Genomic DNA, 18,950 nt, shown 5'->3' with positions numbered 1-18,950 from the left:
AAAGCAGGGGCAACCCGGCTCCTGGCTAGGTTCCCGTTAATGTCGACTGAAACCCGATCTAAAGTTGGAAGGATCAACCATGCTTGCCAGCGAGTTACAGTCAGCAACCACACTCCCCCAAGCGCTTTCCACGCCGGAAGTGCACTAATCCGCAGCACGTGGGGTTGCCAGGGCGCTCTTCACGTGACTGGGAGGGGCCTCGGGAACCTGGTAGCCAATGGTAGCCCTGAGGGGCGGTGCCTGTGACGCGCCGGGGCCTATCCCGGAAGTGGGGCTGAGGTGGGGGCGGGAAAGGGCGGGGAAGCCGGGGTGTGGAAAGTGTGGCGGCCCCGCCCCGTCTTTTGGAACTGCTGCGGCCGCCACCGCCGCCGCCGCAGCTGCAGGGAACCGGCGCGGGTACGCAGACGATAGGCGTTCTGTGCCCGCTAAAAGGTGAAGACCTGGGGAAGATCTGGTGGAGCTGGAACTGGAGCAAGCAGGGTTGGGGTATGCGGCCAGAGACGAGTCCTTACTCGAGAAGGGGGAAAGATGGATGGGAGAAGGGAGAAGAGCGCGCGTCCCGCCGGAGCTCAGGCCCTTGCGGAGCCCGGCCGAGCCCGGCCAGGGATGCCAGCAGAATAGGGGGCGCCTGAGCGGTCGGGGCGGCGGCGCTGCGGGTAGAGGGCGGAGTTTGCGCCCGTTGCCCGACGTCCAGGTGCTGCCGGCCAGCTCCTTTTATTCCCTCATCATTAGCGGGGACGTGCGGCCTGGGCCCGGTCCCCGGTGTGGGATCTGAGCGGCGGCAGAGGGCCAAGCAACCCGGCGCAGGACGGTCGCGGGGCTGTTTATGCGGGGAGGTGGGGGTGGGTGTAACTGGGGGACGGGACCTACTTCCCCCAGCGCAGCGCGGGTGAGCGCGGGAGACCAGTATGTCCCACCCCCCTTAAGTTCTTCTGAAGCTGCCTTCCCCACGTCCTCACCAATGGCTGGAAAAGTTTGTAGAGGCCGAAATCAGAAAGTGCCCATTAGATTTGAGTGGGTATCTTATAAATGCTGAAATAACGGACCCAAAATGCTTGGCATCTAACCTACCCGAAATGAAACATTTCCCTGCCTGCATGCCGGTTGTTAAAAAATGCACTCCAACTTTTTTGCGTAGGTTCCTCGGAAAAACTAGCATTTCCCCAGCCCACCATGGCCGACGAAATTGATTTCACTACCGGAGATGCTGGGGCTTCCAGCACTTATCCTATGCAGTGCTCGGCCCTGCGCAAAAACGGCTTTGTGGTGCTCAAAGGACGACCATGCAAAATAGTGGAGATGTCAACTTCCAAAACTGGAAAGCACGGTCATGCCAAGGTAAGTGCCCTTCCAAGTCATTCTTTGGCTTCTGCATTGAGATTTTGATCATTTATAATCCATTACAGATAATGAGTATCTATACTTAAAATTTTGTAGTAAAGACATTTTTCCTTTCCTCAGTTATTGAGTGATCAGCTATTGCTTTGAATGCTTAAAGATAGTATTCCTTTCCTGGGCCCTTATAATGTTTCATTAACTGGGAACTGAAACTTTCCTGAATCCTGGTGACCTCGAAGATCTATTCAGTTTACAGTTGAGAAAACCTTTACTAACAGTTCTAAGAAACCTATTTTCAGTCTTATATATTCTTATAATTGAACTACAGGGATTATAAATTATATTGAGTCTTGACATTTTATGATTCCGTTTGATTGTTCACTGCATTTCAATTCTATGGCCACTACATTTTTTTATGAAAGTAAAATTAGATGACCTTGGAAGGAGGAGAAAGAATCTGTCATAATCAGCATTGGTATTGTGTGCTCTTGGGTATGTACTGAGTGATATACTTGGCAGAGATTAAGCAGGTTTCCTGTTCTCCTCTATTAGGTACACCTTGTTGGAATTGATATTTTCACAGGCAAAAAATACGAAGATATTTGCCCTTCTACTCATAACATGGATGTTCCAAATATTAAGAGAAATGATTATCAAGTAAGTACTAATTTCCTTTAGAATGTTGATTTTTAAAAGTACAAATATTTTCTTCTAGCAGTAGTAATCTGACAAAACCCAACAGTAATTTTGAAGGTTTTCTTAATCAATTTTTAGGCACCACCTGTCTTATGAATTGGAGAAACAGTGAGGTTTTTTTTGTTTTTTTCCTGGCATTCCTGTATTTTTAAAAAGTTAAGCACATCTCAGACCAAGTGACTGCATATTTTGACTAAGTCCCGTATTTGGTAAAATTACTGTGTTCTCTATTGTAAAATATATCAAATTTAGATAACTCCCTCCTGAGTGTTTTATTTTTTTCCCCCTAATCAGAGCTAAGACTTCCAAGAAACTATTGGATTTCATGTTCCTACCAACCAAGTTTTTTAATTAATGATAGTAAATCAGAGTTTGGTATTCTTAAGTAAGGAAATAAATTGAAAAGTATAAATATAAAAAGTACATGCTCACTGAATATGGTAAAGAAAATATAAAAGCTATGTAATTGGTTTATTTATATAAATTGATGATGCTATGACCTTTTCTTAAATTAATAGATTTTAATTCCAATTATACTTTTAGATAGGTTGTGTTTAATAACAACATTTTGTTGTTCAACATATTGATGGTAACCAAATAATTAATATCATAGAATGTGGAAGCTCAGATTAATCATAAATAATGCTATACTTGGAAGTATTCAATTTCTATATCAAGCATATCATATCAGAACTTCACCATATCAAACTCTTTTCTGTTAATTTTATATAGTGAGAAATATAAGAGTGGCATTTGTATTATTCAACTTAGACTGAATCCTTTCTTTTTTTTATAGTTATTTTTTTCTTTTTTTATTATTAGTTGTTCAAAACATTACAAAGCTCTTGACATATCATATTTCATACATTTGATTCAAGCAGATTATGAACTCCCATAGACTGAATCCTTTCTATACCTTTCATTGTATTATATAAATTTTAAAAGAATATTGCTATCATCTGTATTTACCCAATGATTTTCTTTTATTCCATCAATATGCAAACATAGTTTTATGTAGTTTTAGTGTAGTAACAGTTATATATTTTTACTTTACTTTCTAGGTTGCTTTGGAGTCATTGTAAAAACTTGAATTGTCTTAATGTTAACAGAAAGTTAGGCTTGTTTTTTTGTTTTGTTTTGCGGGGGTGGATTTTGAGTCAAATAGATCTGGGTTTGGATCTAGTTTGACCTCTTTCTAATTATATGGATTTTGGACAAGTTATGCAACCCCTCTGAACATTAGTCTCCCAGTCTACAAAACAAGAATGATGTGAGGATTAAATGATTAAACGTACCCCATGAGTAGATGAGTACAAAGAAGCAGTTCTGTTTGACTCCCCTTTCCTATGTAAAAACTCTACTTAATAATGTCATTACTGTTGGAACACTGAATTTAAATGTGGTACATAATTGCTCAATAAAAAATCATCAAGTGTGTGTATTTATTGTGTCAGTGGAGAGAGGGTAACAGCAGAATAAGAAGAATAAGGCTTATCATATAATTTTCTTTTGCTCTAAGTGTGAATACTTTGAATATTCAGTATGCATTATATTCAATAATATTCATTCAGCATCAAATCCTCATACCTGTTGCATGTGTCAGAAAGATAGTATCAGTAGTTCACATAATTACTACTTTGATCAAGTTAGCCAGTCACTGATTGGAGTTCACAATTTAACATAGAGGAAAATTTTAATCTGGATTTTATTTTGATGTATAATGAGGCCCAGACTGGGGTTCAGCAGATGAACTGAAGTGAGGCCTTGGGTGTAAAAGTTTAAATAAAGACAAGTCTACTAGGGCAAAGGGGGAAAAAATCAGTAACTTTTTCACTTAAAATTTTGATATTTTGGGGCTGTGGCTGTGGCTCAGTGGTGGAGCACGTGCCTCACACATGTGAGGCACTGGGTTTGAGCCTCAGCAGCACATAAAAAGAAATAAAGATATTGTGTCCATCTGCAACTAAAAAAAATTTTAAAATTTTTTTTTATATTTTGTTCATCATGTCACTTTTGCATTCTAATTTTTTTAAAGGACTATACTAAAATATTTGATCACTGAGGGTTTATTTTTTTAGGGGGGTGCTTTCTTAATTTTGCAGCCAAGACAAGTGTTTCAGTCCAACTTAATTCCAGCCATTAGTATATAATTATGTGGGAGAGTGGATTAAAGGTTGATAAAAGCTAGATAGTTTGGGTATAGATTCCTACTTTGGCACTTTTTGGCTGTGTGACCTTGGCTGGCAAGTTACTTAACCTCTTGTCTCCATTTCTTTACATATAAAATGGAGTATGAATAATAAACTTCTCATGGAATCATTTTAAGGCTTCATTAGTTAATAGGACATTGCATGGCATAGTAAATACTCAGTGCCCACATCTTTCATTATCCACATATTTCATTATTCAACATGGGACACTTATTTCTGTTCTTTTAAAAAAAGTTCTGTGCTTACAGTTTTATTTATTGTGCTACGGAGAAAGTCACTTATCTATCCACATGCCTTAAGTAAATTCCTACTTTTTTTTTTTTTTATCATTTGGCTCTGTTTAGTCCTTTATATTTCCTGAATTCAGTATTGAATGTCAATTTGATAGCCAGCCAAAGTGAAATATGTATATCTGATCATTATAAGAATTTTTAAAAAATATTTATTTTTTAGGTGTAGATGGACACAACACAATGCCTTTATTTCTATATGGTGTTGAGGTTCGAACCTGGGTCCTGCCCGTGCAAGGCGAGCACTCTACCGCTGAGCCACAATCCCAGCCCTGATCATTATAATAATTAAAAATAAATATTTAGGGGCTGGAGTTGTGGCTCAGCAGTAGAGTGCTCGCCTGGCACTTGTGGGGCCTTGGGTTTGATCCTCAGCACCACATTATAAATCAATCAATCAATAAAATAAAGGTATTGTGTCCAACTATAACTGAAAAATACATTTTTTAAAAAAGTAAATGTTTAAGAATAAAGAAATTTGTAATTTTAACTTTGTATATTTTTAATGTAAAGTTCAGAATGAAAGAAATATTATCTCCTCAATTCCAAAATCAGCTTGGATTAGATTGATAACTTCCATTACTTCTCCCAGAAGTAGTTATGACCATTTGGAGCTCAGTGATGGTGTAAAATACAAATACATTCAGATGCCTTTGGAAATCTCTAAATTGATAAATCTAGAAATGCTCTTTCAGACTTCATGACTCCCTTGGGTTTTTGGTGGGGAGGCAGGTACTGGGAATTGAACTCAAGAGCTGAGCCACATTCCCAGCCCTATTTTGTATTTTCTTTGGAGACAGGGTGTCACTGAGTTGATTAGTGCTTCACTATTGCAGAGGCTGACTATGAACTCGCAATCTTCCTACCTCAGCCTCCTGAGCTGCTGGGATTACAGGTGTGCGCCACCACGCCTGGCTCTTGAATGTTTTTTAGAAAGTTCTGTGATGCTATGCATCCCACCCAAATTAAATGCTTTATGTATATTCACAGAAGTTTTATGTCATTCAAAGATTATTTTCCAGAAAGAAAACAAGTACAGGACACATAAAGTATATATTGTAGACTTTTGGATTATTGGTAAATTGCCAAAATGATGACTATTAAGTCCAAATAATAAATGATTTATCTTTTGAATGTTGAAATATGTGAGTTGAATTTTTTTGTTGCAACTTAAAACACTAATGACAATAATGATGCTATGAATTTCCCTGAACTTAAAATCTTTTTATAATTTTAACATGCTCTGTGGAATCCTTGTGTTCCCTCATGGAAGCCAGTCTTTCTTTGGGAATAGAACACCTCAAAGCCAGTAGAATCCAGTTTGAAAAGACAAGAAGCAAATAATTTGCTACAGTATCATTAAGGGTAATAGTGAGAAGAACTACCCTCTTTGGTTTTTAGACTTGTGTATTCTACTTTTGGGAAAAATAACTCCATATATGTTGTAACCTACTACAAAACAGCCCTAGATCCACAAAGTATTACCCAGCTGATGATGTACATGAATCTTCAATAGGTCAAAGCACATAGTTTTGGAATGATGGAGCTCATGAACCATTGAATTCTTTGGGTATCTTCTCATTGTCTCATTTTGCCTGTAAAATGAGATTTTTTAGTTGGAATTTATGTCATGTGAAATATTATGACAAGAATGAGGCATGTGGTAAATCCAGATGGGATTTTAGCAGGAGCACTACATGTAGGAAAGGCAAACCCATAAGATTCTATTGCAGTAAGTCAAATCACTGCCTCTTCCATGAAAGAAGGGATACAGTGTTATCAGATAGATAGCTGTTCCCTCTGGGAAATTATGTCAGGGATCCTGTGCTGGTCTCTTCTGTGAGGTTCTCAGTAGGGGCTATTGTCAGATCAGAGTTAGTGGTAGAACTCCTGTGTCATTGAGCCCATTGAACAAGGACTGGAACAAGGCACCAAAAAGAAACTGAATATCATTCACAGAACCCTCTTTTCTACCTAATTATTTACAACCTATTTTATAGCAGGTGCCCTTTGGTGAGCATTCATGGGATCTGCTCTTTAATTTTTATGGAAAGGTCCTTATTATCAGCAGTTTTCCTATCTTGTTCTTTCAGTGTCCTTGACCTTGCAGCCCAGCTCTTAACTCTGGCCCATAATCAGTATAAATCCAACCTCTAGTTCTCTGTTCTCCCACATCTAGTGGCCCTATCCCTCACCACTGCTCAGGGCCACGTCCAAGTGGTGCATTATACTATGCATTACCACCTAGAAATTATTAAATTATTTTTGTTTCATGGTCAACTAATTATAGGGAATTTCCCATCAAGCTATTGGGATGAGATGAAAAGGAAGAAGTATCAGTGTGAGATAAGAAGGTGCTTTCTGCATCCGAGCAACTTATACAGCTTGTTTGTTGATCTCATATATGCTACTTCCTCTTAGTGATGAGTGTTACTATGCATATCCAGCTTCATGACTTGGGTCAGTTGATGGTGGTGTCATTTGCTTAGGTGATATAGTGGTAGTGTTCAAGAATTCATTCTCTACCAGGAACCACTAACTGTGAGGAGGAGCTTGAAAGTGCTAGGAAAAAGAAGGAAGAAGTTGAAAGAAATAGGTCTTACCTAAACAAGTCTGTTTTAAAATAGATTGAAAAGCAGAATTCACAAATTAAAGCTAACAAAGCACTTGTAATGATGCTATATCTTCTCCAGCCTTCTGCTGCATACCAATAATACAAATGCAGGCAGAAAAAGTTTCCCTTTAATTCCTCCCTTTCAGTGTTCTTATTTATCCCGGCTATGTCATGGACAGAATCTATAATCACTAATTCTCCCTACACCCTTCCTTTTAGTTCATCCTTTGCTTCTTTAACTTATTGTGCCTCCCAACATTTAGTGGTGCTAAACATATAGTGCCCTTTATAGAATTCTTATGTGCCATGGCATTTTTCCATCTTTTTATTGTGGAAATTTTCAAAGTATCAAAATCCTGTATACAGTGCATCATCCAGCTTCAACAATTAACAATACATCTTGACAATCTTGTTTCATCTATACTCTACTGTCTTAGTCAGCTTTTTCACTGCTGTGACTAGAGGACCCAACCAGAACAATTGTAGAGGAGGAAAAGTTTATTTGCAGGCTCAGGATTCAGAGGTCTAAGTCCATAGAAGGCTGGTTCCATTTCCTGGGGTTTGAGGTGAGACTGAACATCATGGCAGATGTTCAGCAAGCAGCTCACATCATGATCAGAAAGCAGAGTGTCTACTCTCCAGATACAAAATATATACCCCAAACCGCGTCCCAGTTCCCACCTCCTCCAGCCACACCCTACCACATCAGTTACCACTCATTCAGTCCCTATCAGGGGATTAAATCATTGATTTTGGGTTTAGACTCTTTCAACCCAAACATTTCTTCTGTGAAACTTCTTGAATTGTCTCACACATGAGCTTTTGGGAGACACCTCACAGTTAAACCATAACACCTACATCTATTTTTTATTCTTGTAATTTCTGCCTTTTTATTATTTTGAAGCTAATTTATCTACAAATGATAAAGCAAAAAAACAAAACATATCACACCTAAAAATTATTAATTACTTAGTAGTATCAAATATATCCCATCAGTGGTGGTTATTGTTTTGTTTTATAGTTTATCTGAGTCAGGACCTAAATTAGGTCCATAAAATGAGATTGGCTTATATATCTGTTAATGCTATTTTAATCTATAGCTTCTCTCTCATACATGTACTTGAATTCTCTTTCTCCAATTTTTTGTTGGAGAGACTGGGTCATTTGTTCTGCAGACTTTGTCACAGTCTGGGTTTTGCTAATTGCATTTTCTTGTTTAATGTGTTCCTCTGTCCTTAGTATTTCCTGAAGCTTTGGTAGTAAGATGAAGAGATGTGATCAGATTCAGTTTAGCTTTTTCTTTACTTCCTCTTCCTGCATTTTTAAAGAAGACTACTCTGAAGGTGATAATTCTCTGCAAATTCAAATTTTTTCAGGCAAATTTGAATATGGATTATATATAAGATAATAGGTTATCAATATTAAATTTCCTGATTTTGAAAAATAAACTTTATGTATTTAGTACTGAATAGTCAGGATCTGTGAAAATTATTCTCAAGTGATTAAGTAAAAATAAGACTATGATATTTTATGTTTTACATATACAAAGAGAAAGTGCACATATGGATAAATGTTAACCATAGGCGAATCTAGGGTAAGGAAATGGGATTTTATTGCATTCTTTTTGCAACTTTTCTATATATATATTTTTTAAGATTCTTAATAATTTAAATGATCAAATAATTTATTTTCATTATTTTGTTTTTCTGCAGCTTAGTTTTGTTTTTGAAAACTTGCAATTTTATTTCATATCACAATTTATTTTAATAAGATGTTTAATGTTTATACATTGTTTTACTAGATATTTTGCACTTTTACATTTGAAATGCTTTCTATATTTTACCCCACAGTTTATTTTACGAATTCCTAACTCTTAAAAAATGCCAGTTTATAATTACCAAAATACTAGTATTATTTGGTTCCTCTGTGTCAGTCAGTAGTTGCAATAGCAACCTTTAACTTTGAAGTAGTTCGAGTTCCACTTTAGCAAATTGCTGAAAGAGCAGAAATGAAAGATCTGCCTTGTAAGCATGTGGTTAATTGTTTAAACATTATCCTTCTTACCTCAACCTCTTTGTTCTTCACTCCTTTCCAACTACCTCACAAATGTTTGAGTAACTAAGAAGTTAATTAAAAGTGTTAGCTGGGTGCAGTGATGCATTTCCATAATCCCAGTTACTGGGAGACTGAGCAGGGGGATCAAGAGTTTGAGGCCAGCCTGGACAAGTCTGTGAGACCCTGTCTCAAAAGAAAATGTTTTATTGTTGCTCTGTAGGATGGCTTTTTTGATTTTGAGAATTTAGATATATTTGCAAACTCAACCTCTCCCATGATAAGTGGAGTTTTTGTGGAATGTCACTGCAGATTTGGTAAATGGTGTACATGGAGGAGAGCTTAGAAACTTGGTCCATGTGGTATGCCTGGTTTATATCATAGTGGTTAAAGGGAATCAAGGACCACATCTTTGACTCCTTTGGTATGTGTTAGCAGCTGGTCTTCCTGATGATTGGTCTTTTATGAAGTCGTTAGAATTCTAGGCACACTGATGGTGCATATGCTTTTAGAATAAGTGAGGAGGGACTGGCTGTTTCCTCATTTCAGTAATAAAAGAAATTCAATTATAGCAAAACTGTGTTTTTTTAATATTAGGTTAATAACTGGATTTGCTTCATTAATGACAATAAGCTAGTGTTTATTTTTAATCTGTTATTAGTAGTGAACTAGAGATAAAAAATTGTTAACTTTGGTTGTAGTCAAATTATAATAGAATTTTATTTGTAGTAGTGCAAAATTGAAAATAATTTGATTGCCCAGTAATGGAAAAACAGTTAATTCAGTAACAAGCATATCCATGCACTTGTGTAATGGTTAGATAGATTAAGGTAAGTCTATATTTTCTAATAGAAATCTAAGGCCTGAAAAATAGCTTGCTGAAAAATACCGATCCCATTTTTTTTTTTTTTTTTGAAAAGCAACCATATTTGTGTTGTATAGTTAAATGTAAATGCTTCAGAATACACTGTAAAAGCAGCCTAAACTGCTGAATAATACAGAGATTGGGCAGGAAGAGTACAGGAAGGAATGAATTTACTGTATTTTAGTCTGTATTTTATACTTTGGTGATTTAGCAGCTTTAAACACCAACAATATATTAATGTATTACATGTATTTATATAAATTAATGTGGATTGCAGTTTAACTGTGTAACATTACAAAGGAGTGGATATAATCTAATTAGTATAAATTTTATAATTTCTTCTAATAGCTGATATGCATTCAGGATGGTTACCTTTCCCTGCTGACAGAAACTGGTGAAGTTCGTGAGGATCTTAAACTGCCAGAAGGTGAACTAGGCAAAGAAATAGAAGGAAAGTACAATGCAGGTGAAGATGTGCAGGTAAAGACCTAGGAGAAGATTGTGTTTTTTAAACAATTTTATAAAAACTTTGGCCTAAATTATGAAATGTTGAAATATTTATAGTTCTTTTTTTCCCTATTCCTTGGAGTATCTTGCAAAACCACAGTCTGAGAAATTCTACTTCAGGAAACTATAAAGAAAGTAGATGATTGGGGAGGGGGGTCGTTACCCCTTTCCAAAGTCCATATACACAAAATATCTGCAAATACACAGTATATGGTAAATTAAATATATCTTGTATATGTATTGCCTTCTGGGTAACTTTTGCCTGCATTTTTTTTCCTTCTAGGTGTCTGTCATGTGTGCAATGAGTGAAGAATATGCTGTAGCCATAAAGCCCTGCAAATAAATGGGGACATAAGGCATGAGCAAACCGTTTAGGTCTGGATCAACTGCAGATCTAAAGTTTGGTTCTAAGTTGTCACCAAAGCTATGGCCTTCATAAGCAACCTCATTTTTGTTTTTTTTAACTGTTTTGAAATTGTGCTGGTTCATTTTGCTGGTAGTTGATAACTTAACAAAAAAAAAAAAAAATCAAGATATATAATTCTTTTTTTTTTTAATTTTGTGTCTTTCCTATAACATTCCTGTGGTTTTCAGTATGTGAGTCCAAGAAACATAAAGCTTCAGCAAATGTGATTTGTCTGAGCAAATCATTCCTTAATTTTAATAAAATGATAAGTTAAACCAGGGTTTTAAAAGATAATGTAGCATTTGGTGGTATTGAAAATACCACATTTAAGTTGAATTGCTTTGCATTAATTTCAAACTAATGTCATGGAATACATAAATTATGGTTTAAAATTGTCAGTTTTAGCCTGTGTGTGGCAAATACATCTTTAAACAAAAATCATGTTATTAAAAAGCGTCAGTTACCTTGGTGGTTATGTGGAATGATATACATTACCTCGGTCATACCATTCTTTGCCACATTGTTGGTAGACTTACACTTTACATGGTGGTTTTAATACTTGCTTGTCATTGACAGAGGGACATTGAGCTGTTGGATGAAAATGAGCATGTTAGACTATAAAGAAGACAAAAAGGACAGTGGCAAAGGAGGTTGGTTAACTCTAGGTTTTGACTTGAGACCTTTGTAATCAGCATAAAAAATAGAAAGTAGCTTTTTAGTTGTATTTTTGCTTTTAACTTTTTTCCCCTTTAACCCCCTGGCACTGAAAGGACTGACCTGCTTTACAGGACACTATGCAGTGCTTTTTTTGCAACCATGTTGAATAAGTGTTGGCATTTATCAGTAATTGCTCCTTTTCAACCATTTTAAAGTATTTTTTTGACCTTAAAATATTACTTAGACTAAAACTGGGAATTCTTGAGTTGGAATTCTTAACTTTAAATTGATTTGTTAAATTTATGCATATTTTTTCTTTTTTTTTTTTTTTTTTTGTCTTTCCAGACCTATTGTTGAATTCAGATTGCTATTTCTTTATGAAAGAATTTTACATTTATGTTCAAAAGGCATATTAGTATTTCTTTTAATACTTTTGGTTTCAGGGTAATACTGGCCTTAAAAGATGAGTTGAGAACTGTTCCCTCCTATATGTTCTGAATGACCTTAGATAGGATGGGTACTATTACCTTACTAGTGAAGCCCCCACGGCTTGGCATTTTCTCTGTGGAAAGATTTTTAATTATAATTAATTTCTCTAATAGAGTTATGCCTATTCAGATTTTTCTGTTTCTTCTTATAGTAGTTTTAGTAGTACAAGTTTTTCAAGGAATTTGTCTATATTATCTAAGTTCTTTATTGCTCAATGTTTTGTGAAATTCTCCCTTATTATCTTTTTAATGTATGTAGGGCTGTGGTGATATTCCTGGTTTTCTTTCTGATACTACTGTGTGTGTTCTCTCTTTCTTCTTTCAAGAACCTAGCAAGAGTTTCATAAATTTTATTATTATTTTTCAAATAGGCATTTTTCCTAATTTGTTATTTCATTGATTTTTCCATTTTGTTTTTTTGTCTTTAGTATATCTTTCCTTTGTGTGTGTGTGTGTGGTTTTTTTTTTTTCTGTTTTTTATTTTTATTTTTTCAAGAGAGAGAGAGAATTTTTTTTTATTGGTTGTTCACAACATTACAAAGCTCTTGACATATCATATTTCATACATTAGATTGAAGTGGGTTATGAACCCCCAATTTTACCCCAAATGCAGATTGCAGAATCACGTCGGTTACACATCCACAATTTTACATAATGCCCTATTAGTAATTGTTGTATTCTGCTACCTTTCCTATCCCCTACTATCCCCCCTCCCCTCCCATCTTCTCTCTCTACCCCATCTACTGTAATTCATATGCATATTTTTTCTAAAGTGAAATGAAAGTCAATCATGGAAGAAATGTTACTTTATTTAAAATTTTTATTTAACTTATTTTAAGTATATGTATTTTTTCTGTTTTCTGTCTTAATTCAGTACCAATGTAAAATATAACTAGGAAAGAATTATATAAGCCAAATTATTTTTTAAAGAAGTGTTTCAGGTGACATAACTGCACTTCCATTTTTTTAGATCATTCTGATACACACACACACACACACACACACACATATGTGTGTGTATCACACACACACGAGTATATGTACTCATTCCAAATTTACTTGTTCCAAAATAAGACATCATTATAGAGTTTGTGAAGACCTTTAACTCAATAGTAATGATTATATTGGAGTGGGAATCATTTATCTCAGTAATGCCTTGATTCTCTAAGACAAGTTCTGAGATCTCTCCCATGATGCCTTGACCTCAAAGGGCTTTGTTCCTATCATCTAAAGAAAAATATATATGATGATGTAACTGATCTAATCAGTGACTAGAAAGAGTGTTAGGAACATAAGATCTACAAATTTTAGTTGCTTAATTTGTACACACTTTAAAATCTTGTCTTGGCCTCAGCAAACCCAGTTAGACAAGAAGCAAGATACTTTTAAGAGAAGTGCAAGGAAGAGGATTCCAAAGCACAAGAAATATTGAGGTGTTATAGTAATTGATTTTAGTATGACATTAGCTTTTGCCCATCCAAAGCACAATTAGGAATTAGGCTAAATTCTTTCCAGTATGCTATTTAAGTATCTACTACATACTGCTCTAGTTTTTGTAGTTCTATAATCTCTAATGTGTATCTCACTTGCTACTGGTTAACATTACCCACAGGAATTCCAGAAAGTTATTAATCTGTGCTGCTTGCTGGTCATTCATCTGGTCCCTCTTAGCCATACTAGAGTTCTGATTTAGTATTAGTTCTGGATTAGCATGCCCTTGTTCTTCCTAATTTGTCAAATTTCACATAAATATGTTTTCAATTGTGATATAAGTATGTACAAATGATAATAATGCATCTCTATCTCCATACCTTGAATGGCAAAAGTTATTTATGCATAAGTATTGCATTTTAAATACTATATGAAGTGTAAATACTCTAACATAATTATATAGATTTTAAAGATATGGGACTGTTTATTTTCACATAAGTCAATAGATGTTTCTCTAGAACAAACTATTTCATTTAGTAAAGCTTTATAAATTGTATTAAAAGGAAGCAGGGAACATATTTTTTAACATAGAACAGAAGTGACTTCATTCTTTTTTGACATCAGAGAAATGTTAAAAGTTGATTCCTACTATTTGTTGTACTTTTTTGTAGCACAATGTTAAATATCACAAGTTACCATGTGTAGAATATAAATTGTCATGTTGATAGATTAAACAATGATATACCATTTTTGTCTGTACACATTTCACCAGTTTATAGACAGTATTAACAGGTTTCTTTCTAAGACAACATGTTTTATTTCTACTGTGAAGACTTTGTTACACCTTATTTGCTACAAAGTTGTATACTCTCTGACAGATTCAAATCATTGCTGCTTTGACTCAGCATTTGCACCATAACATAATTGTGATATTCTTTCTTGCTCCCCTCCAAGGGCTGTCAGTCACTTGAAGAAATTGTTGCTAATGAAGCTCTTGATTCAGTTTCCCTTAATGGTACAAATTTCTGTACCATGCTTTATATTAATTACCAAAACTCCTGCAGCCAGACCATGATATCTTTAACAGGAGATGCTGCAATAAAATGTTTAGGCTATAAAACTTGGGGACACAGTTTTTCATTACAGCACAATGTGAGTGTGTACATGTGCACACATAGCTTTGTATGTTTGTTCTTTTTCCAAAGTCTTTCCCACTATTAAAAGTACTGTAGTCTGGTAGTGCCTCAAATGTTGGTAACTTTTAAATTTTAATTTACAACTTTTCCAGAATTTGTTTTTGTACTTTAAGGTTTCTCAATTAGATTGTTTTCTAGTTGAGCTGTAATTTGAATGCATTATTCTCAGGGCTGTTTGTGCTTAGAGCTGAAGTTTTATTATTTAAAGCTAACTGCCTGAAAGTATATTGCAAACTATTCCCAAATTGTAACACTGTACTACATACATATAAAAAATCCTTAATATCCACATATTTAAACTACATGCTAGGTATTTAAGAAAAATGAAATATTAGTAGCAGTTTTACTGAAATCTTGCCATATTTTCCATTTTAGAACAGAATTGGGTGGTCTTATCTTAGAGCCCTAATCTTAGAAATATTTGATAGCATTCCTTTGGCATGGACCCCAAAGATGGTTTTAGAGCCAAACATTTATGTAGTGGTTCTCAAACATATTTAGGGATAATAGACTGAAAATTCATAATGCTCTTTTGGGTACCTTAAAATGTTTACATACTGAATTCTATAATATTGACTAGGAATACATTTCCTGTGAGAAAATATGGCTCTTAAGCAGTATAAGAGCAAAAATATAAGCATATTTCCATAAACAAGTAGGTTGTACTTATAGTTCTGATAGTTTCAAATTCTCCAATATTATCTAGACATATTTCATATGTTTCAAGCTTATTTTTACCTGCTAGCATTCAGACAATAGGCAACAAAGATTTAAGAAAAATTTATAGTGAAAAATCCTAAAATTGAGAAAATTCAATCTATTAACTTTGATCTATTAAATTTTTTCCTCTGAATTGGGTATATGGCATCATTATTTGATTTTAGCAGGGAACATTTGGATTTAGTTTACAGAACACAGATGTTCTGTGGGAACATGGCTTAAAGTCACTTTATAATTTAATCTTTTTCTATTAAATAAACATCTGAACACCAACTTAACTACCAAGTGAGGTCAAGTGCCTGAAAAGTGCTGTATACATCTAATAAACATTTTTTTCTTTATGTGAAAGATGCTTCTTAAAGCAATGCATACCAAGCTTTCACCTGTGAGAAAATACTTTTGCCAAACCTTGTCATTCACCACTAGATCCTTCTCTTTTCAACAGTTTGAAACCTATTTTACCATAAAAAAAAGAGATTATCTGATTTATTTGAAGTCCCTAAAACTATTTCCTGTTATTGGTAGAATTAGTTTTATCTTAGTTTAAGAATGCACTTTTTAAAAAACCCTGGACACTAAACTGTATTCAGCAATGTCTGAGCAGCTTGTCAAGTTAGTTGTGATCTTTCTTGAGAAAAATTCTTTATTGTGGTTAATATCTACTATAAGCACTCTTTTGCTTATTATGAATCATAATGAAAATTGCTAGTTCTATACTAATATAATGAAAATGACTAGTTCTGTAATCAATTTATGTACTTTTGTCCTCCTACCCCTAAACAAAATAGTTGAAATGCATTATCTAATCAGTTGGCACTTTATTAGTAATACATTTTATTTGTTTTAGATATAGAAGAACTCTTGCTTTTACTTGCAGAGACTCAAATGTTTTCGCTAAAACTTTAAAATTGTAAAATATGTAGTATGAATATTATAATTGTGTATTTTACATTTCAAAAATGGGTAAAATCCACTTGTGAAGTCTTTGGCTATACTAAAATATCCTTTAAAATGTAGATGGTAAACATCAGTTATAACATTTTGTTACCTTAAGATATATTTGTCTGTTAACTTTATCAGTTACATTAAATAAAATAAAGTTAATTAACAGCTTGCATTATTTTGTATATGTACATTCAAAAATGTTTTCTTACTACAAAATTGTATTATATACCAGATTTTGGGCAAAGAATGTTAATTCTTATATTTTAGTTCCAGGTTTAGGCATAATTTTTTTTACGTTCTTATTCTTTTTTTTTTTTAATTTATTTTTAGTTCTCGGCGGACACAACATCTTTGTTTGTATGTGGTGCTGAGGATCTAACCCCGGCTGCACGCATGCCAGGCGAGCGCGCTACCACTTGAGCCACATCCCTAGCCCTACGTTCTTATTCTTAAAGTGACCTAAAAACAGTCACCTTGGTTCAGAATTGAACAGAATTGAACAGGTTCAAGAACGTAAAAACACCTTCCCCTCTTCTTCCTATCCCTGTGGACCCTTCCAGAGGCACTTAATGCAAGAGAGGTTAATATTCTCTCTCCTGACTTCCCGGGGTCTCAGGTGTTTCTTCCCTGTTAGCTGGGATTGCTGTTCTCTTTCCACAGTGACATAAGTGGTGTGGTGAGTCCCTGAAGCAGTCTTTACCATTCTTTCATCCTCACTGTGTCTACTCCACACCACCTGAATAGATCTATCTTTAGGCGGCTCAGCAGTTTCTTCGTTCTATACACTGAAAAGTTCTAGAATATCTCTCCTGAACTGTGAGCCATGCCAGGGCTACAATGGCATTTGTTACCTCATATCCATGATCATTGTTGCTAATGTCTTTAACCATCCAAACCCATAAAATAGAGTTGCTGGAAAAGAAATACCAGCTTAGTCTTTCAGCCCCCAAATCCCCTGCTTTCTTTTTCTTTTTCACCTTTTGCCACATGCAAATATTTGGAGCCCAGTTTCTCAGAGGTATACATGGGAGATTTAAAAAAAAAAACAGTGAAAAGGGCTAATTATCTATTGTATTTTAAAACCTGTCTCCATTTCTCCCTGCCCACCCCCCAGCAATTAAACATCTTATCCAAATAGGAGGTACCTTTCTGTGAATCACCACATTTACAACTCATGCCTCCTGTCTAAAGTGTGTCCTCCACCAGGAATTTAAAACATCTATTCCCATAATACATTCAGCAATATAATTTATAATCCCTGTGTATATATTGGCTCAAAAAAAAAAAAAAAAAACCCTTACAAGGTCATATCAGTTCATTGATTTGGGAATTATTTCTGAACCTAGTCAAAATAATTCTTTGGCCACACCCATGGATGTTTTGCAATACACCCATGTGTATCTATATAAAGTAGTATCAGAGGGAAATTCATAGTCCTAACTTCAGTATTAACAACAACAACAAAAAGTGAACATAAGTGAGTTAAATTTCTGAAACAGCTAGAAATAAACCAAGAGAGAACAAGGAAGGAAATGACAAAGATACAACCAGAAATTGAGATAAATAGAAAAAGCAAATTAAAAAACAATTTTTTTGAAACAGACTAATGGATTGGAAAAATCATTGGTTAATTTAAGGAAAATGAAGAAAGTACAAATAAAAAAAAAGACTAGGAAAAACAGCAATGCAAAAGAAAGAAAGCCTATGCATGTGTGTGTGTAGTTATATATCATGTCTATCTCCTTCCAATAACATAAATTTAAGAAAACTGATGTACTATACATATGTTTTCAGTTTAGAAAATCTTTTCATTTAGAAATAATTAAATCTTGCCAAAGCTTACAAAAATAGCTCAAGAATACCCACATATACCTTTATTCAGACTTTTTTACCTATCCATTTTCCCAATTTATCATTTCTCTCTCTGTATACTAATGTGTTTGCTCTCCAAATCTTGTTTGCATGGAAGGACTGCAGCCCATACTTTGCCAAAGCTGTGCAGTTTGTTTCCACAAGTGATGTTTGCACTACAACAACATTTGAATACATTTTTCCAGAGATAATGCAATGATGCTCGACAGGTGTCTCATGATGCTCGACAGGTGACACTTTGTGACCCATGGCACAGAAAGAAAATGAAGTGATAGTTTTGCTACACATACAAACCCTATTATTTTTACAATGCTTAATTGATGATAACTGATGACTGGAAACTTGTTCAAGAAAAGGGAAATTTAGATATCTTTTTTCTTTTATGAATCAGCTTCTAACAAATAGGATGGGTTTTAATCATTAAATTTCAGAGATGTAGACATTGTCTACTTTATATATTGCAGTGTGATCCTTTGTGCTATTAATAGAGCTGGAGCCTTCCAAAAGAGAACACTACAGAATACCATGGATCTTCTGCTCCTGAAGCAAACTTTGATGCATGAGCCCAGGAACAGATACAGAGCTGCATGAAAAGCAGATGTATGAAATACAAATAGATCATGACAGATAACTTTATTTTCAGAGTCCTTTTTGTCTGCATGT

At 35.0% G+C, this 18,950-nt stretch overlaps 1 protein-coding gene across 5 annotated transcripts in view; it reads left to right on the top strand.

Moving 5' to 3' along the window:
- The first annotated feature begins 293 nt into the window (after window positions 1-293).
- EIF5A2 (eukaryotic translation initiation factor 5A2) overlaps window positions 294-18,950 on the top strand; it is a 338,905-nt gene continuing 320,248 nt past the window's right edge. Inside the window, exons 1-6 of one of the 5 annotated variants that reach the window (XR_014023127.1) lie at window positions 294-486; window positions 1,139-1,338; window positions 1,891-1,995; window positions 10,414-10,545; window positions 10,856-11,628; window positions 16,746-18,464. Coding sequence is in view for 3 of the 5 variants with exons in the window: in XM_081302661.1 (XP_081158787.1) it covers window positions 1,174-1,338; window positions 1,891-1,995; window positions 10,414-10,545; window positions 10,856-10,915 (462 nt within the window). In the remaining 2 variants the exon portion in view is untranslated. Of the gene's footprint in view, window positions 487-1,138; window positions 1,339-1,890; window positions 1,996-10,413; window positions 10,546-10,855; window positions 11,947-16,745; window positions 18,465-18,950 lie in introns of those variants that run through there. The other 4 variants (XM_081302661.1, XR_014023126.1, XM_081302660.1 and 1 more) reach the window with 4 other exon arrangements.

This window comes from Spermophilus citellus (assembly GCF_964194105.1).
Source record: "Spermophilus citellus genome assembly, chromosome: 7".
In the NCBI taxonomy this organism is placed as follows: domain Eukaryota; kingdom Metazoa; phylum Chordata; class Mammalia; order Rodentia; family Sciuridae; genus Spermophilus; species Spermophilus citellus.
The sequence above is the reverse complement of the archived record's forward strand: the minus strand, read 5'-3'. Positions and strand labels throughout refer to the sequence as shown.